We start from the raw sequence: 13,954 nt of genomic DNA, 5'->3' as shown, positions 1-13,954 counted from the left end.
TTATTCATATTATCTTGTATTTATATAATAGAGAGGAGAAATTTTACTAAAAGTACTTTCTTCTATAGACTTTAAAGTACAACTAAAGGCTCACGTATAACGGTCTGAAAATTCCCAAATCCAGTAACTCCCTAATCCATGTGATGCCCAAACCTCATAAAATAAACAAAATTGTCTCCTTCTTCCTGCCTCATTTTAACAACAGAGGCAGTGCCATGAATCCAGAAAGCAGCAGGTAGGACTAGGTGTGACAAAGTGATGATTGACAAGCCATATGAATCAACAGTGACAATGCTGATAGCCTCAACCTGTGCAACTTTTTTTTATCTCACTGTAGTTCAATAAGGCATAACCTACATGAGTGTAGCAAATCTGCTCTGAATTCTCAATATTGCTGCACCATCACGGGAAGGGTGAACATCATTGGCAAGAGGGCATTTAATTTGTGGAACTTTGGAAGTGCACTAAGAGAAAATTATACGTGCAGATGCACTTTTACATGCTGTAGAATATTCTTTTAATAAGAGGCCAGAGTTCTAGTTAAACTATTCATTACTCCACAACACCTGCAGCTATAGAGTTTGATAAAGGCTTATTATAAATCATATTTCTGCTTGTTAACAGTATGTCAATATTTTAATGTCTATTGTTTGACCACAGTTCTACTTAGCAGCTACTCAGGACCAAGAAGTGTCATTACTTTAACTAATAATCACATTTGTGCCTGTCTATAACTTCTTCTGGGTCATCTGTGTAATTTTCCCTAAAGTGATGGATGCGTGCTTTTTTTAATATATTTCAGTGATTCTCCTATTCAGAGAATAGTTACATCTAGAGTCGGGATAGAGTGATTCATGGTATTAAAGAGTGGTTTTGTATGGATCTGGCAAAACTGTATTAGTTTTTAATAAAATTTAAAAACAAAACAAATAAAAACTATTTTGGGATAAAAGTTTGTGCAGCTTTAAAGCAGCAGGATTGTATTTAAGTGTGTATTGGCAGGATTGTATTTATAATATATCAGCAGGATTGTATTTATTTATATACCAGCAGGATTGTATTTGGGTAAAGGAACATCAGCAAATAAGTATTTTGAAATAATACATATTTAGCCAGTTTTGCAACTATATAGTATAAATGAGATTGTAAAAAAATGTTGTTTGAAGACCAATTGGAATGTTTTCTTACTTTGGATCGCTTTCATATAACGTTCATTTTTATTGAAATGTTTCAAACTGGAAGAAGGTCATGACCTTGAACTGATGGTGCCCTCTCTAAAATAGCTGACCCGTTATATTATATTTGTATTTCTTGCAGATAATTAGACAGCAGTTTCCACAACTGACCACAAGGAGACTAGGGACCAGAGGACAATCAAAGTGAGTAGAAAAGTCAGGGGTTGTTCCCGTGTCAAAGGTCAAATAACATTTTTTTGACACATGTCACTTTGCTAAATTTTTACCCTGGACAATTGGAAAACTACAAAGATGTAAAAAGTGATAAATTGATCATTTCTTTGAAATATTTTCCCATATATATATATATATATATATATATATATATATTTATTTATTTATTTACATACGATACGCATATATGCACTAGGTCTTTTTCTAAAGAAGAGAATGTATTCATAGAAAACATACCCAAACCATCAAAGTCTCTACCATATTTGGTTAATAACTTTATTTAATGGTAGATGTAACTATTGATCAATGTAAATAGGCAATAAATAATTCTTGGTGATCCAAGTGAATTTATTTCTTGCTTTTGCCTTTCTTATGTACAACATATTCTTATAGCAGCAATATGAGCTGCTGTAAAATGAGAATCTCCATTGTTTGTAGAGTATTATTTTTTGGAAAAATAATATGGTATGTTAAGAAATATTTATTTTCACCACTAATGCAATAACCATTCATATTTAGCAACTGGCATTTTAAATATGGATAGAATGGCTTTTAATGGACTCCATAAGAATCTCTTGCAATGGAAGTGAATTCCTAATAATAAATTAATATTATTATTATAAGTTAAATATATATGAAAAACACTACAGAACAGTGACATCCTCCTGTTATCCCTGGGTCAGTGTAGCGGTTTTACTTTCACAATCCGTTAAATATATAGGAAGCAGGTGGGTGAATAAACGTAGCAGCATCTACCCAAAACTAAATGGTGGTAAAGGAACTTTGCCTTAACTACTCAAACAAAACTTACTAAAAATTACATTTTTAATTTTGAAAAAGACTATACCCCCTGGAACTTGTGCATAAATTTCATACATTTCTTTATGAAGAAATGTACCTTCTGCCCCATGGACACAATAGGGATAAATATATTTGCATTGTGAAATCCTGTCTTAGATCCTGTCTTAAACATTGGTCACTGGAACAAGTATTTTTGGAAGACTTACATTAAGTTATGATGAAAACAGTTACCAGGAGGTGAACCCCTCATGGAGGGCAGCTATAAAGTTAAAACTCCCCAAACTACCAAAAATTAAAAAATGCTTTGGTTTGTGATGCAATTTACTACATTTTCCCCCTCACTAGGTATCATTATTATGGCATCGCCGTTAAGGAGACCTCACAATATTATGACGTTATGTATTCTAAGAAAGGAGCTGCGTGGGTCAACGAGACGGGAAAAAAAGAAGTCACAAAGCAGACAGTGGCGTATTCACCGCGATCCAAGCTTGGAACATTATTGCCAGAGTTCCCAAATGTCAAAGATCTAAATCTGCCAGCCAACATCCCAGAAGAAAAGGTAGCTATAGAGCCAAATTTGTTCTCTTGGGTTTCTCATCTGTGTTTTTCTAAAAGCTATGCTAGGCCAACATCAAGTCATCTAAATAAAAAATGTATAAAGACCTTGTGGTTAAAAAAGATCCTAAACTTTATTTGTGGACAGATTGGTAAAATAAATAGTATTAGTAAAAGTTGGCATTTAACTGTTTGCCATGGATTGGAGTAAACCTGTATGCAAATTGAACTTATATACTTAAAGAATTGGTAACATTCATACAGTGCTTATGAATGTTAAAGTTCCTTTAACTAGATACAAATATGCACAATTTTCCAACACTGAATAAATGACTTACACAACTTTTATAAAGAACTACTTTACTTTTTTAGTAGTATTCAGCTTCCGAAAGACACCAAAACACTGTCTGTCTAAAGGTACAATGGGGGGAGCAAACTGGGCAAATGCCCATTGCCCCCCCCCCCCCCCCAATACAGAGGATGCAGTAACCTGGAATGCTGTACATTTGGGGCTTCTATATCTCATTTGCCCAGGACTATTTTTTTTTTCAAAATACCTTTATTGAATTTTAACAAAGCCCAAAATTTTAGAATTTTCGACAAAGACCCAAAAAAAGAGGAAATAATAGAAAACATAAAACAATATCAGCTCTCTATGTCCTTATGAACATTATGAACAATACTCTCCTCCGTATGCATTGCAGAGGAGATGGATTTACCTTCAGGGAGCTTTCCCTATTTACCGCGCCAGCGGAAGTATCAATGCTGGCTGCGGTAAAAAGGGGAGCAACTGCAAGGGGCGGCACCGGAGCTCCGTACCTCTAGTGGCTCCGGCTCCAAGAGTTCCTAACGTCCCCTGGCCCATCAGCAGGTTGCTTGCTGGCATTGGGCCGGATCAGCCAGGGGGCGTTAGGCCGGAACGTACTATCGGCTAGGCCGTATCTGGCCTAAAGGCCGGAGTTTGTCGACCCCTGTTCTAGACCAATTGAATTCCACTTGGATTTACCATGTCTTGCTTGCTCCCATTCAGCCACACAGTGCAGAGATTTGTCAACCCATACAGGGGGATAGATCTCAACTTTCAATAGTTAGAAACATTTGTTATTGTTTTTTGAATTAGGCTGAAATCAGGACCACCAAACTACTTTTGAAATTACCTGAAGAAGATTTTAAAGGGAAAGTATATAACAGTTTTGAAGATTACATACTTTAAGTAGATAATAAATCGTTCTCCTTATAATAAATTCGATGCAAGATTGACAACTTTTCATACTTGTTTTTTTTATTTTTATTTTTTCATTACATTTTTATTTATTTTTATAGTATTTAATTCTCAACTTGCATTGACTATACATTCCCTTTAAAAGATACAAAGGATATATTGTCTTTAGAATAACTCATTTATAATGAAAACATATTTTTTTAATCTTTAGATTTCAACATTTATAATGATGTATAGAACACACTGCCAAAGGATACTAGACACTGTGATACGAGCCAACTTTGATGAGGTATGGTGAAAGTAAGCTAGTTATCTCCCTACTGGTAATATGTTTAATGAATAAGAATGTGGTAATAGTTTGGATAGATCCTCCTATAACATAGTTTTGGTAAAATAAAATGAGATTGCACAGAGATTTTTAATTCAGAATGCACTATGTATAATGAACTTTAATTTACTTTTATGCTTGTGTAAATCTAACAACACACTAACGGTGGTGGGTGGGAGGAGAGGTGAAACAGTTATCATTCCTTTTCTATAGGCTTCTGACTGATCCAATTTACAATCCCAAAGTGATATTTTAAATTTAATAATAAATGGCAAAAAAATGTTTAGTATGTTAAATGCATGGCAGTTGAGACAATTCTACCGGAATTCACTAACGCGGCACTTAGAAAGTCAAATGATTGTGTCTCACTCCTCTCACATTATAAAATACCTACCTACATAAAGCTGACAACATCATTTTACCTTGTGGGATATAGAAAGCTAAAGGGTATTCTATCAATTTTGCTTAAACTGTCATTTTGTTTTGTTTTTTTAGGTTCAAAGTTTCCTCCTGCACTTTTGGCAAGGCATGCCCCCACACATGCTGCCAGTCCTGGGCTCGTCCACGGTGGTGAATATAGTGGGAGTGTGTGATTCTATACTCTATAAAGCTATTTCTGGTGTTTTAATGCCAACAGTATTACAAGCGTTGCCTGACAGGTGGGTATATTCATTCATTCTACACTTTTCAGTTCTTTTCCACTGTTTTACATACAGAGAGAGAAAGAGAATTTTAGTCTTTTAAAGCCTAGTTGAACTTTTAGTTTATATCATCTAAATACATCTCAGCTACATCAAAAAAAAAAGCTATACCCAGCCCTCTTGCTGCAAAGAAGGACCATCGTTCTTTGCGGAGACCATGGTCAGGCTTAAGTCTAAGTCAGCTTATAGTTCTACGTTCAGAAAGTTTATGCTCCCTGGTGATTAGGGAGTCTTACTCCTAATTTTGCAGCTGTGCCTCTCCAAAGAGGGCAAGGGTCTTCCTTTACAGCATGATGATGAGGAAAGGCTTTTCAGCTAACACTACTGTTAGAACACCTACTTGAACACCTTTTGTTTTGATGCATCTGTAATAACTGATAGCTGTTTTGATCTGAAATATCAGATGGGAAATAAAGCATGTTGCCTTATCTACAGGTCAGCAATGCCATTTTGGCTATTGAGAAATTCATGGGTGCCATGATTCATACTACTAATACTTACATGCATAGTTGTCTTCTCCAAACTGATAAGCCCGCAGCTTCTAGCCTGATGCGATCACTGTGGCCTTTGAAGGATGATGTAAGGCTTCCTATAATGAAGTCAGTAAAATCACCACGTCTTACTAAAACTTTGTATGGAGAGAGTTCTTGTCATTACAAGACTATGAACATGCAGTAGTTTCTAAACTTGTTTTTCAAGGTGTGGTCTATGGTCTTGGGTGGTCCTAATGTCTGAGAAGTCTTGACTACAACACAGAAATCTAGAGCAGAGGAAGCCAAAAACGAAAACATTTGGCTGAAGTTCAGCTTTAACTAAATCTAATATAACTTCAGTATGTTCTCAAATACGCTACAACACAATACATGAAAAAAAGCAGTCTATGGGATCTCCATGGGTCAGTAAAATCTGTGTGGCAGAATTAAAATAATAAGGACATCTGACCAATTCTCGTTTTCAGAATGTCACGGCAGAACTGGTCCATATTGTACATTATTGGGGTACATGTCTCCAAGTTTCAAATACTGAGCCGCAATTGGCAATAGGTTGTATTTAGGGATTTAATTGCTCAGGAATTATAAACATTTGTGATTGCAACCAAAGTGTTTTTGTTCTCTTGGATCTATGGCCTGTGATTAGGTGCTGTTAGCTTTACATCGGTAAAATCAATAGACCCCATTGTAACTAGTAACCTAAATTAGGAATGCTTTACTATGAAATAATTGTACTGATTTAATATTGCACTTATAATTTGCTTCTTTCAGTTTAACGCAGGTGATAAGAAAATTTGCAAAACAGCTAGACGAATGGTTGAAAGTGGCTCTACATGACCTTCCAGAAAATCTACGAAATATCAAATTTGAGCGTAGGTATTGATTCAGTTTGTGATTTTTTGATTTGGGTGTGTAAAAGTAAACAATAAGTGGCATATTGATAAAGCAGTGAATATGACATTACAAAGCATTCTCTGCAGGTAGCTATTCCCAATGTATGTGTTTAGAATGATAAAGGTGAAAAAAAATCACATTTAATACCCCTATGTGTCCATGGAGAGGCAAATTTTAAATCCAAATTTTAATGCCCAATTAACTTGAAACATAGATCTAGGCTAAAAAAAGAAAACCCCAAAATGTTGAAAAAAAGCAGACGCAGCGGCCTTTCTGCAGACATCTGGCATGCCCCGAGTCAAATTAAGAGCTGTCCAGTTAGCAGGGAGTGTTAGCTTTGCTGGTTGCAGACATAAAATGCCCACAATGTTTTCAGTATCTGCACATGCTGCTGCCAGGCATACCTAGGCTTTGGGTGAAGTGATGGAACTTGGTGAATTCATTTCATTAACAACATATTTTAACTCCATAGCATAATTTGGTGATGATGATGATGTTTCATCAAATACCAAAGACTACCTGCTGATTGGCTGTTATTTCCACCTAGATGTCTTGTGTATCTAGACTCTAATAGATAATAGAAGTTTGGAGAACCGTCCTATGCTTAGTGCCATGGTAAAGGAGCCTTCATTCTTTCTCGAAGGACTACAATACCTGTTAAATCCAGCTTTAAGCAGTGAAACTAAGATATAAGTCCACCGAGGGACTTCTAACTTTAGTAGAATTGTGGTGTTTCTGCAGCCCGCTGAATCTGCTCTCTAATTATTATTGCTGAATAGCTCTGCTCTATGAAGAAAGGTGTAGTGTACCTAATTATGTATTTTTCTAGCCTGCATTAATCCATGTTTTTCAATGCAAAAAAAAGCTTTTATTTTTTGCACAAGTACAAAAGCAGCAGATTATTATTAAAATGCAGCAAGGGACGTTATCAAATGACTTTGGCCCAGCAGGCTAGCTAGTCTCTATCATACTCCAACCGCTAGCACACCGCAGAGAGCCAAGACCATCACCTGCAAACTAATCCTTTCTCATTTCAAAGCATTCACGTACTCTCCATTGAGAAAAGCTGTTCACCGTCATCCTGTAATTAAGAAAAAGGATTAGCCAGGGATCAAGAGCATGAGCTTGGACGATGTCACTTCGGGGTTAATGTGCATTATACATGTGTATTATTTAATATGAATTAATGGTGCAGCATGTTAATGGCGGAAAGACAAAAGAAAAATAATAAAGCTGATGCAAAATGATTTTCTTTGAGCATTTAAATAATTAGTACTTAATAATAAAAATCTAGATTTTAAAAAAAGGAGTTGAAGTCTTTAACCATTTCTCTGACACAGGTCCCACATTTTTCTTAAATTAATTATACTGTGGTTAAGCTATGTAGGCAATTTACGTGCACCCCTATGTCTCCTTACTTAATACCTCTAATGTCATTATTAACCTAAAAATGCTTGCAGAGGTCAGTTCCTATTAGTTTAGACAATACCCCTGTACTACAGCTCCCAAGGCCCTTTAAGGATGACCTTAAAGTTTTAACTAATATATTTCAAAAAAAAGATAAGATTTCCATTGCTCAAAGCCAGCCATAAGTGTATTAGAATTGTTAGGTTGTTGAAGTTTGCTGGGTCAACAAGCTTCATTTATGAAAGTGTATCGTCTCCAGCCTTGGAGAGCTTTAATAAATCAGGGACATTATTTTATTTTGTCAACAACAGTATTGGTTATACAATAATGCTGAAAATTATTTCTTAATCTATTCCATATGATATGAAAAAAAGGACCTTATTTCATGACCCGTGACTCCTCCACCTTGGACCACGTCTACACGCCTCAAATCATTCTCTTCCAATAATCGTCTTAGGGCTGAAATGCGACAAGAATCTGGCATGTGTACAGTGCTCATTGTTCGTCATTCATGGATCCGTCCTGGTGGATCCACGAACGAAGAAGAGCCGTAATAGAGCCCTTCTTCATAGGCGCTTGTTCAATCTTTCGTCATTGAAAAGGATCATGAAATCCTTTCCAACGACAAATATTGAACGTGTGTACGTAGCCTTAACGTTTAGATAATACCTGTGGGTACATTGATAAATTAGTGTAACACATTGTTTAAATATATATTAGTTCTATAACAAAAAGCCTACAATGGTAACTTATTTTGCATTTATTTTTTATAGTGTCCAAAAGGTTCTCACAAATCCTTCGACGACAGACATCATTAAACCACCTATGTCAGGTGAGACTGCAAAAATATATCTATTTCTCTCAACAGTGGGAAATATTTTTTTGTTGCCTAGACAAATATATCGGGCTGCATTTTACCCTATGGGAGTGCTGATATACTGTATTTGTGTAACAGGTTACCTTGATACCCCTGGTCGCTTACTCTATATGCATCCCAGGGTGATATTTGGACAGCGACTATCTGCCTAAGTCATTTAGAGCACCTGAACTTTATACACAGCACCTCTATATTCCCCAGTAGATGAGATCTGTGCAACAAGTTGATAAGAGGTCTCCATAATTGCTTTGGAATAATAATATACATCTATTGTGTTCTATAAGATATTTTCATATAAAAAGTAGTGAATTCTAAAATATTTAGGCATAATAACACAAATACATTTTTTTCTTTCCCAATGTTTTCCATTTTCTAATGTAGTAATACATCATTTGCAGTTATAGCTCTACTCTTAGCACGTGTCTGTATGCCTACTATGGACGTCATAGGCAATATGCATACAGGGGACTGATAATTCATCTACGTGGTTTCCCATTATGTTGGTACTGAGCATTATTATGCAAATGCATACATTTGTTTTGTTGCTTGAGCAATATTTGCACAGTATGAACCCTGAATAATAAACGCTGTTTGTTCTAACCATGTGATTTGCATGTGTATTGCAGGCATCACGGACAGTGATACACAGCGCAGATATCACATTTCAGATGCTGGAAGACTGGAGGAATGTTGACCTTAATAGCATTACCAAACAGAGTCTATATACTATAGAAGATTCCAGAGATGAGCACAGGAAGCTCATTGTTCAGTGTAAGATTTGAGGATGTTGGCATTTGTACTGCTTGGTTGTCACAGCTCAGGTTAAGTTGCATATTTGGCTAGACAAAGCATTATTTTAAATGCCTATATGATAGTGGTGATTATTTACAAATGTAAATATAATAAAAACTGAAATGTATTGCTAAAAACAAAGAAATCTGTGCTACCAACTGGTATAAGAGAAGTTACACAGATTAAAAAATTGATTTTATATGGCAAGTATAGAAACTGATGTTGACATAGGGATAGTCTGATAGATAAAAACTTATTAACAGCAAAATCCTAAAATAGATCCATGTAGATAGAACCTGCTAAGTATTGTATTTATATTATTTATATGAAATATTATAATAAATTAAAATTGCCATAAGAGCATAAAGTAAATCATCTTGAATATTCTTTCTTGGCTAACCCAGTCTAAAGTCTGCAACTGTTTTAGAAAAAGTAAATATCGTTTGATAACTAGTTTTATGAAACATTTATAAAACATCCAATGAGTCATGTCAGGGTTCTGTTAATCAGTTAGCATTCTTAAATCTGAATTTTGATTGGTAGTCCTGGCTAACCGAGACAGTAATCCCCGATTGTTTTTATAAAGCTATCTTAAGTAAAAAGGTTATCTGTGATTTGATAGATATGTTATCAGACTTCAATATACTCACTTTTCTGCAGTGTATCAAGAGTTTGATCATTTATTAGAAGAACAATCTCCGATAGAAGCTTACATTGATTGGCTGGATTCCATGGTAGATCGATGTGTTGTGAGGGTAAGTTACTATAATTTGTTGAAAGGTCTGCTGCTCATTGAACTTCTTTTCCTTCCCCTTCTGGTTATTAACATGCTCATGCAATTTTAGGCACATCAGGTTTTGCGTACCTATCTCTTGTTCAAAAGAAAAAAGACAACAAACCTCACTATGCATCTGCTATGGGGTCCAGAGAAAGACTGGGAACATTTGTCTTTTTTTTAGGGAAAAGAAGGATTCAGAGAAACACTTAAGTTACAAAAGTTAGGAATACTGTATATACTTATATATAATATTATATATATATTTATATATATATAAATATATAACAATCTGAATATTAACAGAAATGCCTACTTTTATCTGAAAAAAACAGGAGAATACATTGACTTGAGTATAAACCCAGGGCACTGCTAACATTCAAAACAGACATTCCAATAAAATAATTGTAAATAAAAACATCCATGCTGTGTTAATTTTTAACATTTATGTAAAAGGGTAAAAACCACATGAGCTCACATTGTTTATCTTTTTTTTTCTTATCTTTTTACGGGTAAAGAATTTTTTACTTTTTGGTTGAGTATGAATGGTCACAGGCTCTTAAATATTCTCTGTGCTTTAATGTTAGCCACAAGTGGATAGCACTGCGTTCTCAGATATGTCTCAGATGGCAAGAGTTTGTTATACAGTACCATTTAGTGATGTGACCTGTGTATAGTAAAAACCAAGCTTCTTTTTGTAATGGAATTCCCAGGTCAAATTAAATTGAGGTTTATACTTGAGTATGTAATTTCTTTCAACCTTACAGCTTACAAAAATTATTTTTGTTTTGTTTGTAAAATTACATTTTACATAATTTCCCTTTTCAGTTTTCTATCTGGAGCACTATCTTTCTTTTAAAAAGTTTCTTAGAATTCCAGTATCCATTACATCTAATTGTTCCACGCACTAACATCCTAATGTTGCTATAGAAAATTGACTTAAAGAGGAAAAATGACTTGACTATACTGAGTCACAGTGCTCAGTATATTGAAAAATTTGCAACTAAAAAAAGAATAAAACAAACATGTTCACAAGAGTGTTTACTTTTGTAGCCCACACCTTTCAAACATCATTTACTAAGACACTTTCCATGGTAAATTGTTACAATACACTCTCATAAAATCTAACTTGCTGTTCTTACTTTTGTAGGTAGCATCGAAAAAACCCGGCTCATTGAAGAGAGTAGCCCAGCAGTTCCTTTTAATCTGGTCTTGCTTTGGTACAAGAGTCATTCGGGATATGACATTGCACAGTGCACCAAGTTTTGGTATGATTGTAGCCCATGTAGAATGCTTTCAGTGAATTTACTCTAAAGTTCTTTTTCTATTAAATAATAGTAAAAGTTGTGATTATAATAGAAATAAAACAGTAGGACTTGCTTTAATAGAAAAAATCGATGGAAAATGTATTTTTGTGTTTGTAATAAGCAACTATACTTTAGTATTATTAGCTACTAATCATTTGAATCATATTTCATCATATTTATGGTGAGACAGGTGTCTGACCTTTAATTGTCTACATGCAAAGTTGGAACCATCAGATAAATGTAGAGTGTGTTTTGCACAGTTGTCATTCCTTTATATTTATTTGAAAGAGGATTAACTGGCAATTATAAATAAATATTTATGGTAATCGGTTGGCTGCCCAGTTCCAGTTCAGAGGGACCTCAGGCTTTCTGAAGTGAGGTCATCACAATTTGCACAGAGACATCATGCCATATTTGTTTAAATATTTCACATCTGTCTTTTGTTAATTTCAGTGGTGCTATCTCAGCTTCAGCTAATTAGGATTAGGTTTTGAATTTTCCATTTTTTTACTAAATGCATGCAGTGTGAAGTTTGAAGTAGGGGGTTCTTGCAGTGCAGGGACGTAATAGTCAAATTCCCAAATGCAGTTCCCAAGAAGCTATTGAGTATTTCTACAGACCATAACTGTACTGGGAAGATAGATTTACAGTATATTAACTTTCTAACTTTGAAGAAGAAATTAATTATTTCTCCCTATCCTATACCAGGGTCATTCCACCTCATACACCTAATGTTTGATGACTACGTTCTTTATTTATTGGAGTCTTTACACTGCCAAGAGAGAGCCAATGAGCTTATGAGGGCCATGAAGGGAGAATCTCACACTGGTAAGTATAAAAAGAAATTCTTTAAGAACATACATGTGAACTGCTGAGTAATAAGGGCAATTGTGTAATAATTTTATATTCTCCTTTTCAGCTGGCAGATGGAACTGTAGACTCCCAAATATCAAATTATTTGAAAACAAATATTGCATAAACCGTATATACTTAAAACACAAATACAAAAGAAATAGTTTAAAAACAAATAAAGAATTTTAGTTTACATAATTTAAATTTCATATATCCGAATTACACAGGCTCTGAGATTGACTAATGGGGAGGTTACATTAACTCATTGTTTTACTTGCCTTTAACTAGCTTCAAAACTTTCTCACTATCCCATGGTATGCATTATCCAGCTTCATGCTGAGCAATAATATCACTTGGCATCTGCTGGAATTTCAATATATCCCTATGGATCATCCAGCAGTAGGGAAGTTGCAAGCCAGGAAAGAATTTTAATGGTATTGAGAGTGTGGGTAAAGCTGGAATGTCATGGATCCTGAAACATTTACAGAACTGATCCAGTGTCTATCCCAAAGTAACTAGTTGGCCATGGATAGACACATTTAAATGTAACCAGCACAGGATGATGATACAGTATGTATCATTTGTGGTACAGAAAATGATTAAATATTTCCAATATTTCAGACAACACAGATGAAATGATTCTGTCTGAGCCCACAATCTCTACACCTTCTCCTGTACCATTCTCACCAGCTGCATCTACAGCTTTAGCTGAAATTCCATCTGCAGCGTCTCCTGGGAACCATTCTCCAGACAGTGCAGCCGCATTAGTGACGACAGGTATGCCAACATCTTAAATACCTTTATTTGTCAATGGCGCCTACTTGCCCATTTTATTATGTGTGATTAGCAGAATTGGTAAATGTGCTTTGAGTAGTAATAAACATCATACAAAAAATACATGTAGAAGATTTCATAAATGCAAATAAATTCTTTGTAGATTGGTGCTTATAGTAGAATGACTGTAACTTAAAAAAAGAGTTGATAGTAGGTACAAAGAGAAGGCAACTGGAAGTACCAGCTTCTCTAACTCTTTTTTGGTACAGATAAATGCTGAGCTATTCTGAACAGACAATTTTCTAGGAATTCCTGGTAGTGGAGGAGCTTGACCAGCCCTCCACACATTCCTGTTAGTTCACAGGACACCCTATTGTAGTGATAAACAATAGCAATCGGTAAATGTTAAACACCCAAGATTTGTACATAGCAGAGGGAATGTTTTAATACCATTTATTAACAGTCTCTTTAAAATTAAAAGCTGGTATTCAGCTTTGAAATTGCTTGATGTAAAGAAAGCTATATATTGGAAATTATTATTCTTTCTACGTCACCTTTATTTTAAATCATTTCTGTTTTTATATACTTTTAAAGTACGCCTTTATTTTAAACATTTAAAAATAAATGTCTTCCCTATGTGCAGCAAGCACAAGATACTATAAAATAAAAGTATAAAATTAGGGACTATCAAGGTACCAGATCCAAAAATACTGTTCACTGACCAAGCAACCAAGCATTGAATAAAAAATGTATTGTTAGTGAATGTGAT

The 13,954-nt window shown here is 34.9% G+C and overlaps 1 protein-coding gene across 1 annotated transcript in view; it reads left to right on the top strand.

Moving 5' to 3' along the window:
- The window catches only part of RFX4 (regulatory factor X4), a 52,734-nt gene that overhangs the window by 21,690 nt on the left and 17,090 nt on the right, over positions 1 to 13,954 (top strand). Inside the window, 11 exon segments of the mRNA XM_072400409.1 lie at positions 1,318 to 1,379; positions 2,556 to 2,769; positions 4,199 to 4,276; positions 4,811 to 4,974; positions 6,279 to 6,379; positions 8,582 to 8,640; positions 9,312 to 9,456; positions 10,138 to 10,232; positions 11,403 to 11,520; positions 12,268 to 12,387; positions 13,033 to 13,188. Of these exon segments, the coding sequence (XP_072256510.1) occupies positions 1,318 to 1,379; positions 2,556 to 2,769; positions 4,199 to 4,276; positions 4,811 to 4,974; positions 6,279 to 6,379; positions 8,582 to 8,640; positions 9,312 to 9,456; positions 10,138 to 10,232; positions 11,403 to 11,520; positions 12,268 to 12,387; positions 13,033 to 13,188 (1,312 nt within the window).

Source organism: Pyxicephalus adspersus, chromosome 2, assembly GCF_032062135.1.
Source record: "Pyxicephalus adspersus chromosome 2, UCB_Pads_2.0, whole genome shotgun sequence".
NCBI classification, from domain to species: domain Eukaryota; kingdom Metazoa; phylum Chordata; class Amphibia; order Anura; family Pyxicephalidae; genus Pyxicephalus; species Pyxicephalus adspersus.
This window is presented reverse-complemented; position numbering and strand designations above follow the sequence as displayed.